The 15,205-nt window shown below is 40.2% G+C and overlaps 1 protein-coding gene across 2 annotated transcripts in view; it reads right to left on the bottom strand.

Moving 5' to 3' along the window:
* urb1 (URB1 ribosome biogenesis homolog) overlaps positions 1-15,205 on the bottom strand; it is a 107,150-nt gene that overhangs the window by 28,249 nt on the left and 63,696 nt on the right. For both annotated transcript variants that reach the window (XM_053652139.1, XM_053652140.1), the window contains exon 30: positions 2,808-2,871. In XM_053652139.1, the coding sequence (XP_053508114.1) occupies positions 2,808-2,871 (64 nt within the window). The remainder of the gene's footprint in view (positions 1-2,807; positions 2,872-15,205) is intronic.

The raw sequence follows: 15,205 nt of genomic DNA, 5'->3' as shown, positions 1-15,205 counted from the left end.
AAAAAGCGTGAGCAGCAGTGAAATGGGAGTTTTGGTGTTGAGTCTACTTTTTGCTGCGTTGCTGGAACAATTCGTGCAGAATTGAAGCACCAATACACAGTTGAAAGACTTAAATGAAGAAGAGTTGACACAAAAAAGTATAAATTACACAGAAAAACATTTGTAGAGTAGTATGTTTTACATTTAATATACACTAATCATGAAAGAGAAGAGTGTTATTTTTGGCTTGGAGGTACAGCAATAAAATTGATAGATTACTAAAACAGAAAAACACACGTCAAAAAAAACATGTCAAATCTGTTTTCTATTCTAATGCTGCTACCCATTTCTTAAAGTTGCTTTGATCAGGCTCGATATCAATTTAAAATCCAAAATGCACTCTCAGAGATACAATATTATTCTTGGAAAAAAAATAGTGTTGCGTTTTCGTCACACGTGAATAGTAAACGTTCTCCTCCCCATTATGTAAATGTTATATTACGTAACGATCAAGTTAACAAAACTCCTCAACAGCCACTCCCAATAACTCTTATATATTTTTTGGTTTGCTTTTCAAGGAAGATAACTATGGAATCCGAGAACCTTTCTGCAAAGCACACTGCACTGTGAAACGCTGCTGGTGTGAAAGCACACATGTCTCTCGTGCCTCAAATTGCACATTGCTTCTGCTCTGCTAATGCACCATGTACATCTCTTGTGAACCAGTGTGAACCGGGCTTAAGCGCAAGTGGTGGTGTTTTTAAATAAAAGAAATCTGTTAATATATATACATAAATTGTAGCTGTGGTGCTCCTTAATTTTCAGTGGGTGCTCCAAAATTTTTGCTGGTGCTCCTAACTTTTTAAAGTTGTAAACACCAGTGCTACCAAGTAAAAAAAAAAAAAAAAAAAAAAAGTTCATTTTGAGCCTGCTAACCGATCGGACTCCCAGTTTTCCCATAGCGGACGATCAAAAATCCCCAAAACTCCCATTCACTTACATTGACGAAATGTTCAGAGCCTGCCTCAGAATGTTCAAGATTTCAAACTCCAACTGTCAAAAATCACACACACCTGCATACACATGGCCTGAAGACCTTCTTCTCTACCTCAGTCATTGTACCTGTAACAGAGATTCTCACTTCATCCATCCATTCACCTCTAAAGTTTTGACACCCTGGCTATCTAACGCTACAAGTACTGGAACCCCAGCTATCCATCCAACTCAAAGTATTGGCACTCTTTATCTTTCTTTCTTAAAACTGCACATTACAATAACTATTTTAACTTTTCAAGCCAACATCATAGTTTGTCGTAACGGACTTTAGCTATTTAGTTATCATTTTTCTTAGAAACGGTGTTCAAGATTTCAAACTGCAACTGTCAACACACACACACCTAAAGCCCCTCTTCTCTCCCTCGCAGTGTCAAATGTTCCTGTAACAGAGACTCAATTCATCTATCTATTCAACTCTAAAGTATTGGCACCCTAGCTATCCAACTCAAGTATTTGATCCATCTATCGATCCATCCATTCAACACTAGAAGCACTGGTGCCCTAGCTATCTGGCAAACTCTAGATGTAATGGCACTCTAGCCATCTATCTAATGCCAACCCTATCTATCTGTTTCTCTTTCTTTCTTAAAACTGCACATTAACTTCAGATTTCAAACTGATAACTACTTTAAACTTTTGGTTTTGTCAAGCCAACATCAAAGTTTGTCGTGACAAACTTTACCTATCCTATATTCATATTCTTTTGACACCTAAACATTATTACACTCATTGAAGACTTTATTAGGAATACCTATACAACTACAATTTCATGCAATTATCTAAATCAGCCAATCGTGTAGCAGCAGTGCAATGCATACAATCATGCAGATACAGGCCAGCAGCTTTGGGTTCATGTCAACCATCAGTACAGGGAAAAAAAAAATGTTCTCAGTGAATTTGACCGTGGCACGATTGATGGTGCCAGACGGCTGGTTTGAGCGATTCTATAACTGCTGATTCTTCAGATTTTTTACCAACAGTCGAGTTTAGTCAGAATGGTGCAATTAAAAAAAAAAAAAAAAAAACCAAAAACAAAAAAAAAAACAAAAAAAAAAACATCCACTGTTCTGCCAACGGAAATGCCTTGTTGAAGGTAACAGAATGGCCAGACTGGTTCGAGCTGACAGAAAGGCTACAGTACCTCAGATAACCATTCTGTACAATTGTGGTGAGCAGAAAAGAATATCAGAATGCACAACAGTGAACCTTGAGGCAAATGGACCACAAAAGCAGAAGACCATGTCAGGTTTCACTTCTGTCAGCCAAGAACAGAAAGCTGAGGTGGTAGTGGGCAGAGGCTCACTAAAACTGGACCGTTGAAGACATGCATCCCTTCATGGCCACAAGTTGTCCATCTTCTAATGGCTACTTCCAGCACAACAATGCATCATATCACGAAGCAAGTCATCTCAAACTGTTTTCATGAACATGACAATGAGTGCAATGCTCTTCAGTGGCCTTCCCAGTCACCGAATCTGAATCCAACAGAACACCTCTGTGATGTGGTAGAAAGGGATATTCTTAGCATGAAAGTGCACTTAAAAAATCTGCAGGAATTGCTGGATGGAATCATGACAACATGGACCAAAATCTCAAAGGAATGTTTTCAAAGAGTCAAGGCGGTTTTGAGAGCAAAGTGAGAGCCCACCCGGTATTTGTGTAGAGTTACTAGTAAAGTTCTCAGTCAGTATATATCTCATACCTGATAGTTTTGCATTGTAGGAATAACAGCAATATCCACACACATAACCCATAGATGAAAACCTACTTACTGAAATTCCATCAAACTCATGCTGTTGTTCTCATATTCTTTAAGCAGCAGTAGCATTTTCTGATCTGTAAACGTAAAGGTGAAACAAATAATTGTTAGCAAACACTTATCCAAGCTTCATAATGCATCAAACTTTATATTGCATTTTCAAGGCTCTCTCAATTTCAAACAGAGCACCAAAATTATCAACTACTACACTGTATGGCCAATAGTGTGAGGACATCTGATCATCACACCCATAACAGCCTTCATCAAACTGTTGCCACAAAGCTGTTAGCAAACAATTGTCTATAATGACTTACATTTTTGTTGTAGAATTAAGATATCCTTTGACTGGAATTAAAGGGCTCAAACTTGTTTCATCATGACAGTGCCCCCTGTGCACAAAGTGAAGTCCATAAAGACATGGCTTGCCAATGTTGCATGTGGAAGAACTCAAGTGACACAAACCCTGACAACATTTGGTTTGAATTGAAACGCCAGCTGTGCACCAGGCCTTCTTACTTGACATCAGTGCCTGTCCTCACAAATACTCTTGTAAATGACAAATCCCCACAGCCATGTTCCAAAATCTAGGGGAAAGCCTTTCCAGAAGAATGGAAGCTATTATAACAGCAAAGTGGAGACCAACATGTTAATGCCAGTGGTTTTGGAATGGGCACATATGGGTGTGATGGTCAGGTATCCACACACTTTTGGCCATATAGTGTATGCGTTAACTAATTACTAGTTGCAATATCTGATTTCATGACAGAATGTTATCAGTTCCTACTGTAGCAGTTAGTCCAGAATGTAGCTGCAAGTGTCCTTACTATAACTAGAAGATATGACCACATCACCCCTTACCCACACTGCATTGACTACCTGTAAAATTTCACACTGAATACTACTACTGACCTATAAAGCACTGAATGGTCTCGCGCCACAGTACCTGAGCAAACATTTGGTCTTTCATGATCTGCCATGTCTACATTGATCAAAAGATGCAGGATATTTATTGGTACCTCAAATAGTGAAGGCTACAGCAGAGGGAAGAGCTTTTTCTTACAAAGCCCCACAGTTATGAAACAGCCTTCCAATTAGTGTTTGGGACTCAGACAGTCTCAGTGTTTAAGTCCAGGCTAAAAACATATTTGCTTAAATCAAGCTTTTTGTGAATAGCTTTTTTCTTAAGCCGGGTTCACATTACAATTTTAGCCATGATTTGGTCATCTGAGAAATTTTCAGAATCCTAAAAGATTCCTATAATCCTAGGGCAAAATCTGAAGTCTGTGATCGCTAGATTGTTCCCTGACAGCCGAGTAATGGCTGTAGTGATCAAATTTTTCCTCTGATTGAATTCTGGCAGGGTCAGAAGATTTGAGGCACAATCCTGTAGCGTGGCTTCTCCTACGCCATACAAGTCTTCTTGTGTGTGTCCATTTTTCGCGTCTTGACTGTCGTACAGACTGACATTAATGACAACTGAGATCCTACAGTGTGACATGGCTTACAGCAGGTACAGCTGTGTTGATGCTACTAGATCTTATAGCTGCCTTTGATACTGTAGACCACAACATACTTCTTTGGCGCTTAGAGCATCTGTTTGGTATCAAGGGTGCCGCCCTACAATGGTTCAGCTCATATCTTAAGGACCGGTCCTTTTCGGTAGCGTTGGGTAATTTCTCCTCATCTTCCGCTCCGATTATTAGTGGTGTACCTCAAGGCTCCATTTTGGGCCTACTTTTTATTTTTTAACTTGTATATGCGTCCACTGGGGAATACTGTTAGGGCACACAATGTCTCTTTTCATTTATATGCTGATGATACCCAGTTGTACATACCATTGAAAGCTGGTGAATTCATTCAGCCATTGTTAGACTGTCTGGACGACATTAAAAAATGGTTAACAAATAATTTCCTCCAACTTAATGAAGACAAAACAGAAATAATTGTTTTTGGCCACCTGAGATTGAGAGATGGTCTCATTAATGAGCTTCGTAACCATTTCCCCTCAATTTCTTCCCAGATTAGGAACCTTGGCATCAATCTGGACTCAGAATTATGCTTAACCAAACAAATAAATTCAGTCGTTAAGAATAGTTTTTATCAACTATTATTTCTACACTTAAAACATTGTTGTCTTTCCAAGATTTGGAGAAGGTTATTCATGCTTTTATCACTTCGCACTTAGAATATTGTAATTCCTTATACTTGGGTCTTCCTCAGTCATCTCTGGCTAGTCTCCAGATGGTTCAGGATGCACCTGCAAGGCTGTTGACTAGGGCAAAGAAATTTGATTGGATCACCCCAATTTTAGCTACGTTCCATTGGCTCCCGGTCTGTTTTAGGATTCAGTTTAAGATTCTGATGTTTGTTTTTAAAACTCTTAATGATCAAGCTTCTTCTTATCTCAAGGATCTTCTTACACCACATTTAGCGAACAGACTTTTAAGATCTTCTGATAGGTTACTTTTGCATGTCCCTCGTTCCCGGTTAAAAACAAAGGGGGATAGAGCTTTTTCAGTTGCTGCCCCTCATCTATGGAATCAATTGCCACTGGACATCCGCCTTGCACCTTCTATTACCACTTTTAAAAAGAGGTTTAAATCTTCTCCCAAGCATTTTAATCTAATTTTTACTATTGTCTGTTTTTATTTGGTTTTATTCTGTTTTCTATTTTTACTTTCTTTACTCTGTTCAGCTTTGCTGTGTGAAATGTGCTATATAAATAAAATTTACTTACTTACTTAGGTATCATGTTCGTACAGTCTGACAAGCAACAGTCGCAAAGGACTATTAAAAATCGCACAGTGTGCACCTGGCTTTTGGTAAAGGAGCAGATCTAGAGGGCTCACAGGTATAGTGTGTTGTAGAACTATTATTCCAACCACTATGGACAGATTCATAAACAAGCTGCCTGATCTGTCCCAACTGCGCCGTGTACCTATAGATACAGTTGAACTTGATATGGTGAACAGCAATATAGGCACCATGCGCTCTAGCACTCTAGATAATGTTGCCCCCATCAAATTAATAAAAGGTTACAGACAAAGGTCCTGCTCAATGGTACAACAGTCATACTCATGCTCAAGAGGGCAACTCGTAACCTTGAGCGCAAATGGGGGGGGGGGGGGGACTAATCTAGGAAGTTTTTCGAATTGTGTGGAAGGACAGTATGTCTAGCTATAGACAGGCTCTAACAGCTGCTAGGCAAAGTATATACATAAACTCATAGAAAATAACCAAAACAATCCTAGGTTTTTATTCAATACAATATCTAGATTAACAATTAAGACAACACCAAAAATTAATATGCCAACGCAGTTTAGTAGTAATGACTTCATGGATTTCTTCACTGAGAAAATTGAAAGCATCAGGCATATAATTGGAAATGTACAACCAACAGCAGCATCACAAGTTTTAGCCTCCAATATTGTTTCCTAAGAACAATTGCAGTCCTTTACCGCTATTGGACAGGAACAGCTTACAAAATTTAACACAAAAATCAGCCACATTTATACTAGATCCCATACACACTAATATAATAAAAGAGTTTCTTCCTGTAGTAGGACAGCCTCTCCTCAATATTATTAACTCCTATTTCTCTCTAGGTTACGACCCAAGAACATTCAAGCTGGTGGTTATTAAGCCTCTCTAGATCCTAGTAAACTAACAAATTACAGACCAATCTCAAACCTTCCATTTATTTCTAAAGTATTAGAAAAAGTTGTCTGCTCAATTATGCTCCTTTTTACAGAATAATGGCATCTATGAAGAATTTCAATCAGGTTTCAGGCCACAACACAGCACAGAGACTGCACTTGTCAAAATTACAAATGACTTACTTCTGGCATCTGACCAAGGCTGCATTTCACTGCTTGATTTACTTAATCTTAGTGCTGCCTTCTACACTATAGAGCATGACATAGTATTAGATAGATTTCAAAACTACATTGGTATTCAGAGACAGGCATTAAAATGTATTAGACCCTACCTGTCTGGCCACTACCATTTTGTTTGTTTAAATGATGAACTTTCTAACGTAACGGCAGTAAAGTATAGTGTGCCACAAGGATCGGTGTTAGGCTCCCTGCTGTTTTCTTTATACATGCTGCCCAATGGAAATATTATTAGAAGACATTGGATTAATTTCCACTATTATGCTGATGATACTCAGCTATATATTTTTACAAGACCAGATGAAATTTCAAAATTTTCCAAATTAACAGAATGTGTTGGACATTAAAGACTAGATGACTGGTAATTTTCTTTTACTAAATTCTTATAAAACTTCTGTACAGATTAAAAAAATCTGTACACAAAAGCTCTTACAATACAATCTGCATTTAGAATGATGCACGGTTGCTTCATCCTCTACAGTCAAAGACCTGGATTTTCTATTAGACAGCAAACTGTCATTTGAAAATCATATATCCCATGTAACAAAAACAGCCTTCTTAGAAATACTGCCAAGGTACGTAACATGTTATCTGTTCCTGATGCAGAAAAACTAGTTCAGGCATTCATGACCTCAAGACTGGATTATTGTAATGCACTGATCGGTGGTTGTCCTGCATCTTCAATAAATAAGTTACAGTTAGTCCAAAATGCAGCTGCTAGATTGCTTACCAGATAACGAAAATTAGGGCTGCAATTAACGATTATTTTCATAATCGTCAGTTGGGCGATTATTTTTTTTCGATTAATCAGATAGGGGGTAAAATAAAATCCACAAACTGAGTGTTACAAATATAAACTTCAGACTAAAACTTTACACAACTGTTTGTCCAAATCATAAAATAACCCAATACACACAGACACACACCAGAAGATATATTATTAATTTAGTATTGTAGTTTAATTCAGTGCTTTTTGTGCATCCATAAAAAAATAATGCATAAATACCAATATATCATATAAACTTGTGTGTGTGTGTATGTGTGTATATATATATATATATATATATACACACATACACACACACACACACACACAGGCATGAAAAAGTATGTGAACCTTTTGGATTTCATGGTTTTATGAATAAATTTGTCATGAAATGTGATCTGTTCTTCATTTAAGACAAGGGTATTGACAAATATAATGTGCCTAAAATAATAGCAAAAAAAAAATTCTGATCCCTCATGTCTTTATTGAGAACAACCAAAAAAACCCTCATAGTGCTTGTGGAAAAAGTATGTGAACCCTTGAGTTAATGACCTCAAAAAAGCTAATTGGAGTCAGGTTTTAGCACATCTAGAGTCTCGTTAAGAAAATGGGTTTAGAGGTGTGGACTACAGCTACTTTGACTGATAAAAACCCCTCAAACTTTTGGAGTCTCTGCACAAGAAGCACATGTTTATGTGAGCCATGCCTCACCAAAAAGAGTTTTCAGAGGATCTACGATCAACAATTGTTGATTTACATAAAGCCGGCAAGGGTTACAAAGTGATTTCAAAGACTTTAGAAATTCACCAGTCTACAGTTAGGCAAACATTCCACAAATGGAGACACTCTGGGACTGTTGCTTCTCTACCAAGAAGTGCCCGAAGGATTGGTATTAGCGCCCAGTCAAAATGATACCAAGAGCACAACGAAGACTCATCAATGAGGTAAAGAAACAAGCCTGAATGACAGCCAAAGATTTGAAGGCATCATTGGAACTGGCCAACATCTCTATTCATGAGTCTACAATATGTAAAACATTGAACAAGCAGGGTATCTATGGCAGGGCACCACGAAGGAAGCCACTGCTTACTAAAAAGAACATCGCTGCATGCCTGAAGTTTGCAAAAGAGCACACTGACACTTCACAGTGGTACTGGCAAAATGTTTTGTGGACTGATGAAACTAAGATTGAACTATTTGGAAAAAACACAGCACTACATCTGTCGTAGAAAGGGCCCGCTTTGCTGCATCAGGGCCTGGCCAGCTTGCAATCATTGAGGGGAAGATGAATTCCCAAGTATATCAGACAATTCTTCAGTATAATGTGAGAATGTCTGTACGTCAGCTGAAACTGTGTAGAAGTTGGGTGATGCAACAGGACAACAACCCAAAACACCGGAGCAAGTCCACAACAGAATGGCTTCAGAAAAACAAAATCCGCCTTTTGGAGTGGCCAAGTCAGAGCCCAGACCTCAACCCATATATCTCCTACATTTACATTTATGGCATTTGGCATATGCCCTTATCCAGGGCGACTTACATTTATCTCATTTTTATATAACTGAGCAGTTGAGGATTAAGGGTCTTGCTCAAGGGCCCAGAAGTGGCAGCTTGGTTGGATCTGAACTTATGACCTTCCGATCAGTAGTCCACTGCCTACCACTGAGCTACCACTGCCCTATTAAATTAATAATAAAAATTCACTTTCACTGCACCTTGTGGTTTCTGTTACTGCCTTTAGACATATTGTTTTACTTATGATCGTAGTGTTTTAATTAGAAATTACAGGTCTTACTCGCATTCCCACTGTGCATCACCGCGTCTACACGCGTGTGAGGAGCAACGCGGCCTCGTTACTAACACATCACTTCTGTTATAATAAACTACAAAAGTTTTCCCAGTCCCTTGCGCACACAGTGGAGCATTTTGGATATAAACATAAGTTTGTGCTCGTGCATCACTGTTTGATCTCCGCTGTGTTTAATATAAAATGTTTCCCTGCCTTAGAGGACTTGGAGGTTGCACACTTTCCTCCTCATTCACTTGACTATTACGCCTCCGTCTGTTGGTGACTGAGGGGATGGGATTCATGATGGGAATAAATGGTAATGCTGACAAACTGAAGAAAGTCATTGTTGGTGACTCTGGGTGTCTGCTAAAGCTAGCGGCGGCGCATTACATGCGTATGACATCATGCGCCATCGACTAGGAAGCGGCTTATACTTCCGGTTAGTAAAAAATCCCCTAGTGTATTTGAGATGATATTACCTTTCTAAAATTCACACACTAGACAGTAGAGTACACAGTGCATAGTGTAAATGTATAGTACATCATTTGAGACATTTGAGTAAATGTACCCCACGCAGACCGATTAATCAATAATGAGATTCGTTGACAACAATTTTCATAATCAATGTTATCAATTAGTTGTTGCAGCTGTAATGAAAATATGAACATATTACCCCCAATTTATCATCACTACATTGGTTACCTATTAAGTTCCGTATTGATTATAAAATACTGCTACTAGCCTATAAAGCCTTAAGTGGCCAAGCTTATTTGTATTTAACCAATCTTCTACCACATTACAATCCATCACGCTCTTTAAGGTTGCAAATCTGTGGACTTTTGATAATACCGGGGATATCAAAGTCTACTAAAGGAGGTAGAGCTTTTTCCACACTTGGCTCCTAAACGCTGGAATAGCCAGTCCTGATAACGTTCGGGGGTTCAGACACACACTCAGTTTAAATCCAGATTAAAAACATTTCTTTAGCCTAGCATTCACATAACACATCTCTTAACCTTATACTCCAGTCATCGCTGATAAAATATTAACAAATGCACATGAACATCTCTGCCTGAAATGCAATGAACAGCTGCTACGCTAATCCTTCTCAATTTGTTTCCTTTTCCAGGTTGGGCATCCTGAGGCAATCAGTAAATGTGCCGGTTCCAGCTCAGAACCAGCCTCTAAGAAGATTCCAGATGACGCCAACACCTGCAAAGTCTTTGGCTGATACCAACGTCTAATCATCCCAATCACAAGCTCTACATGTGTTGCTCCTGGGGTAGCAGTGGGCCTGACCCATTCTGCTCTCTGAGCTGGCCTGGACCGTTCTGATGCCTTGCCTCTGAAATTCTTGTCGCTTGGAGGCCAGTCACTATTGCTGAGGGTGGCCCCATATGTACAGCCTGGGGACACACTAGGAAGCCATGGCATTGGGCTGCAATTGATGTGGGCAGTTTTGGTGTGGTGTCTTGGGTCTGGGTTTGCGGTTTTGGGACTATAATTGCACAAACAGACTTTGCGCTCGGGTCTCCACTGGTGGACAGTTCATGACTTCAGCGGAATAGACTTCATGTTGAGACTGTGGTGATTTTCCTGATTACATAGTTGCTCTTTTTGTTTTATTGTGTAGCACACAGTTTTAGAAGGGAATCATTTATAATTCCACTATCCGGTGTTACAACCTGCTAATCTTTTGGATGGGAAGCCTTTTTTTGAGTGTGTATTGTGCCATGTTTGTGTGCAGGTCCGGACTCCCTCCCAGATTTTCCAACATTCCCTATCCTGCCTTTCTCTTGCCTCCCATGATAACATCACTAAAAGGTGACCATATTTAAAAAGGAAGAGAAGAGAGAGAGAGGGAGGATGTTGGAGGTGGTTACCTGTGATTTGGTGGTGTTAAGAGATTGCGTTTGGTTCGTGTTGCTTGCCCTTGTGGTTACGGCACTCTTTGTTCTGACTGCTGTTTTGGTTCTGACTTTTGCCTGTTTATGACTGAGTTTGGTTATCCCTGAACCTGTTTGTGTGTATATATTCACCACTTTATACATGTTTCACTCGGTTTACCGGCAGTAAGGTTGTGGCTGCCATTCTGTTCAGAGAGTTTTGTCTCTGTTTTTGGATTAGGGAGTTAGGGAAGTACATTTGATTTTTGTTGTTTTTCTTTTAGGTAAACTAGCTCTCTAAACCAAGAATTCTTTTGTTTTGGCCTTGGCCCACCTTGAAGAGACGCCTGGCGTTGTGTTCCATGCACAGTTTTATATTTATATATATATACACACACACACACACACACACACACACACACACACACACACTTACTTGCTGATTTACACAATATAAAACAACTTCATTGAAATCTGTTTGTGTCAGTTATTCCTGGTTTCCCTTATTCAGAGGTTTTTCCCTTTGAACTGCGAGCTGGTTACTTTGTGTGACTCAACCTAGTCTGGGTCGTAACACCAAGGTCACTCAGATGAGGGTGGGTTCTCTCTTGAGTCTCGTTCCTCTCAAGGTTTCTTCCTCATATCATCGACATTTATGGCATTTGGCAGACGCCCTTATCCAGAGCAACTTACAGAAGTGCTTTGAAGTCTCTACCAATAAATACATCCCAATAAAGGGTCACTAGGTCACGGACTAAGAATACCAGGGGTCTTAAAACTCTGTTGTGAGATAATATAGTAAGAAAATATAGATTTTTTAAAATTAAAAGTACTAATTTAAGTACTTTAGGAAGATGTAGGTCTTTAGACATCGTTTGAAAACCACCAGTGACTCAGCTATTGGGACATCTAGGGGAAGTTCATTCCATCACCTAGGTGCCAGAACAGAGAATTGTCTTGATGCACACCTTCCTTGTACCCTGAGTGACACCAGTCTAGCAGTGCTAGAGGTTCGAAGAGAGCGTGGTGCAGTGTGGGGTGTGATAAGTGATTTGAGGTAAGTGGGTGCTGGTCCATTTTTGGCTTTGTAGGCAAGTATCAGTGTTTCAAATCTGATGCGGGCAGCTACAGGAAGCCAGTGGAGGGAGCATAGCAATGGGCTGGTGTGGGAGAACTTAGGAAGGTTGAAAATTCTGGATCAGTTGCAAAGGTTGAATGACACTCAGAGGAAGACCTGCCAGGAGGGAGTTGCAGTGGTCCAGTCTCGAAATTACAAGAGACTGAACCAGCACCTGAGTGGCCTATATGGATAGAAATGAACAAATTCTTTTGATGTTGTAAAGGAGAAATCGACATGAGTGTGACAGATTAGCAATGTGAGAGAAAAAGGAAAAGGGAAAATTTGATTGTCCATGGTTACCCCAAGGTTGCGTGCACTAACCGAAGGTGGGATCAGAGAGTTGTCCAGGGAGATCACAAGATCCTGACATGGTGGTGAATTACCTGGGATGAACAGTAGTTCAGTTTTGCTGGGATTAAGTTTTCAGCTGATGAGCTGCCATCCATGATGAGATGTCTACTAGACATGCTGAGATCTGAGCAGAAACAAGAGGATCTGAGGGAGGGAAAGAGAGGGTGAGCTGAGTGTCATCCGCATAGCAATGGAATGAGAACCCATGTGAGGATATGACCTCACCAAGAGATCAAGTATAGAGTGAGAACAGAAGAGGACCATGTACTGAGCCTTGTGGGACACCTGCAGAACACCAGTGGAGAGCCTGCAGGGAGCAGATGTGAATCCCCTCCACATCACCTAGTATGAGCGACCTTCCAGGTTTCCTACAAACCACTGCCATGCTATACCATGAATTCCGAGACTCATGTGGGTGGACAAGAGAGTCTTGTGGTTGACTGTCAAATGCTGCTGAAAGTCAAGGAGGATGAGGACAGTTTGGCTGATCGAGCAGCATGGAGCTTCTCAGTGACTGCCAAAAGGGCAGTCTGTGTGGAACGTGCTGCTTTGAAGCCAAACTGGTTAGGACCTTGGAGGTTGTTCTGTGAGAGGTAGAGAGAACGTTGATTGTAGACAGTGTGTTCAAGGATTTTAGAAAGAAAGAGAGAAGTGATACCAGTTGGTAGTTGCTGATGTCAGAGAGATACAGAGTGGGTTTCTTCTGGATGGGAATAATCCTTGCTCTCTTGAATGCAGTTATTACATGACCAGATGATATGGAGCCATTGATGATAGGGGAGGAGGTCTTGTGAGATGGTCTGGAGCATTGTGGAAGGAATTGGAGCCAATAGGCATGTGGTAGGATTGCAGGACAAAATGACTTGCAGGATCTCTTCTGTTGCTAGATTAGAAAAATGTGCCAGTTAAGGAAAAAGGGGAATCTTCAGTAGGTGGTGTAGGAGTTGGGGTGGAAGTGAAAGTCGGACAGATTTTTTCAATCTTCTCATCATAAAAGGTGGCAAAGTCTTCAGCAGTCAGGGAGGACTGAGCAAGAGGAGCTGGTGGGTTGAAAGATGTTGTGGAGCTTGCGAGGGCCTTGTACAGAAGCTTTGAGCTTATCCTTGTAGAAGGCAGACTTAGCAGAAGTCATTTCAGATGAGAACACATCTGACAGCCAACGAATAGGGTGAGAAATCCTCCTAGGTTAAGAGGATAGAGGGCAGAGGAGGTCCATAGATGAGGAAAGCAAGGAGAGGAAAGTGTCTGTGGCTAACTACATTGGTAGGGAGAGAAAAAGGAGTCGGGGTCTGGACGGGATCATAGTGTGCAGGAAGCTTTGGAGGGAGGAGAGACAGAATGGAGGTTTCAGCAGGTAGGAGAGAAGTATTGGTAGCTGGTTTTAGGCAGGATAGGGAGGGGGGTGATGAAGGATACCAAGTGATGATCAGAGGTGTGGAGTGCGATAGCATTAATGTCTATAGCTGGAGAGGGGCGACTGAAGACCAGGTCCAGGACATTTCCTCCCTTGTGTGTGGGTGGGTAGCTGTTGAATGTCAAGAAGGAATGCAGAAGAGGGAGAAGGCAAGAGGACTTGAGCTTATCAGAGGAAAAGTTGAAGTCTCCAAGGAGTGTAAAAGGAGTGCTGTTGGTAGGGAAAAGACTGAGGAGCATGTCCATTTCTTCAAGAAAATCTCCTAGAGGACGAGGAGGGCAGTAGATGATGAGATTGATTGGGGAGGTAACTAACTGCATGGAATTCGAAGGATGAGATGTTGAGACATCTCAGTCTCTCATCTCAGAGAGTTTTTCCTCGTCACCGTTGCCTCTGGATTGCTCTTTAGAGATAAATTTATCAATTTAAAATTTAGATCTGAAATGCATACATTTCTATAAAGCTGCTTTGTAACAATGTCAATACAAATAATATACAAATAAAACTGAATTGAGTTGAATAATAGACAGCGGATTAAAAAAAAAAAATAGGAACAGTATGGCATAGATTAAGGTAATGATGGCATTAAGAATACCAACAATAGCCCTCTCCCAGTGAATCAGAACACTGATCTTTTGGAAAGACTTTGTAACAGAATGTAAGATGGTTTTCCAGGTCCCTCATTTATAAACACTGCATAGTCACGAAACATGTCATTGCAACTATAACGTAAAAGTATTACGACCAAATCAGGTAAACTGTGTAGGAATTACAGCACTTTTAAGGGACCAAATCTAACTGTGCAGCTGTTCCAAGGCCACGTATGTTTTATTCCCTCATTAGTTCACTTACAAGTAAGCAGATAAAATGTCTAAAGTTGATTTTAAGTGTGATATTTGCATTTGGAATCTGTTGCTGTTAACTCTCAATATGAAGAGTTAATCCAAAGAGCTTTCGCTCTTTGCTCTTCACTAGCATGAAGCAAGCCATCACTAGGCTGAAAAACGTAGGTGTGGCCAAATCAACTATTTGGTACATTCTTAAAAATAAAGAATGTGCCAGTGAACACTAAGAGGCCTTGAATGTATTCTTTCCCTGCTGAAGGAAAAGCCTTTCATAACAGTTGGTCAGATTAAGAACACCCTCCAGGAGGTAGGTTTATCTGTGTCAAAGTTAATCAAGAGAAGACTTC

Source organism: Ictalurus furcatus, chromosome 20 (assembly GCF_023375685.1).
Source record: "Ictalurus furcatus strain D&B chromosome 20, Billie_1.0, whole genome shotgun sequence".
Classification (NCBI taxonomy): Eukaryota; Metazoa; Chordata; class Actinopteri; order Siluriformes; family Ictaluridae; genus Ictalurus; species Ictalurus furcatus.
This window is presented reverse-complemented; position numbering and strand designations above follow the sequence as displayed.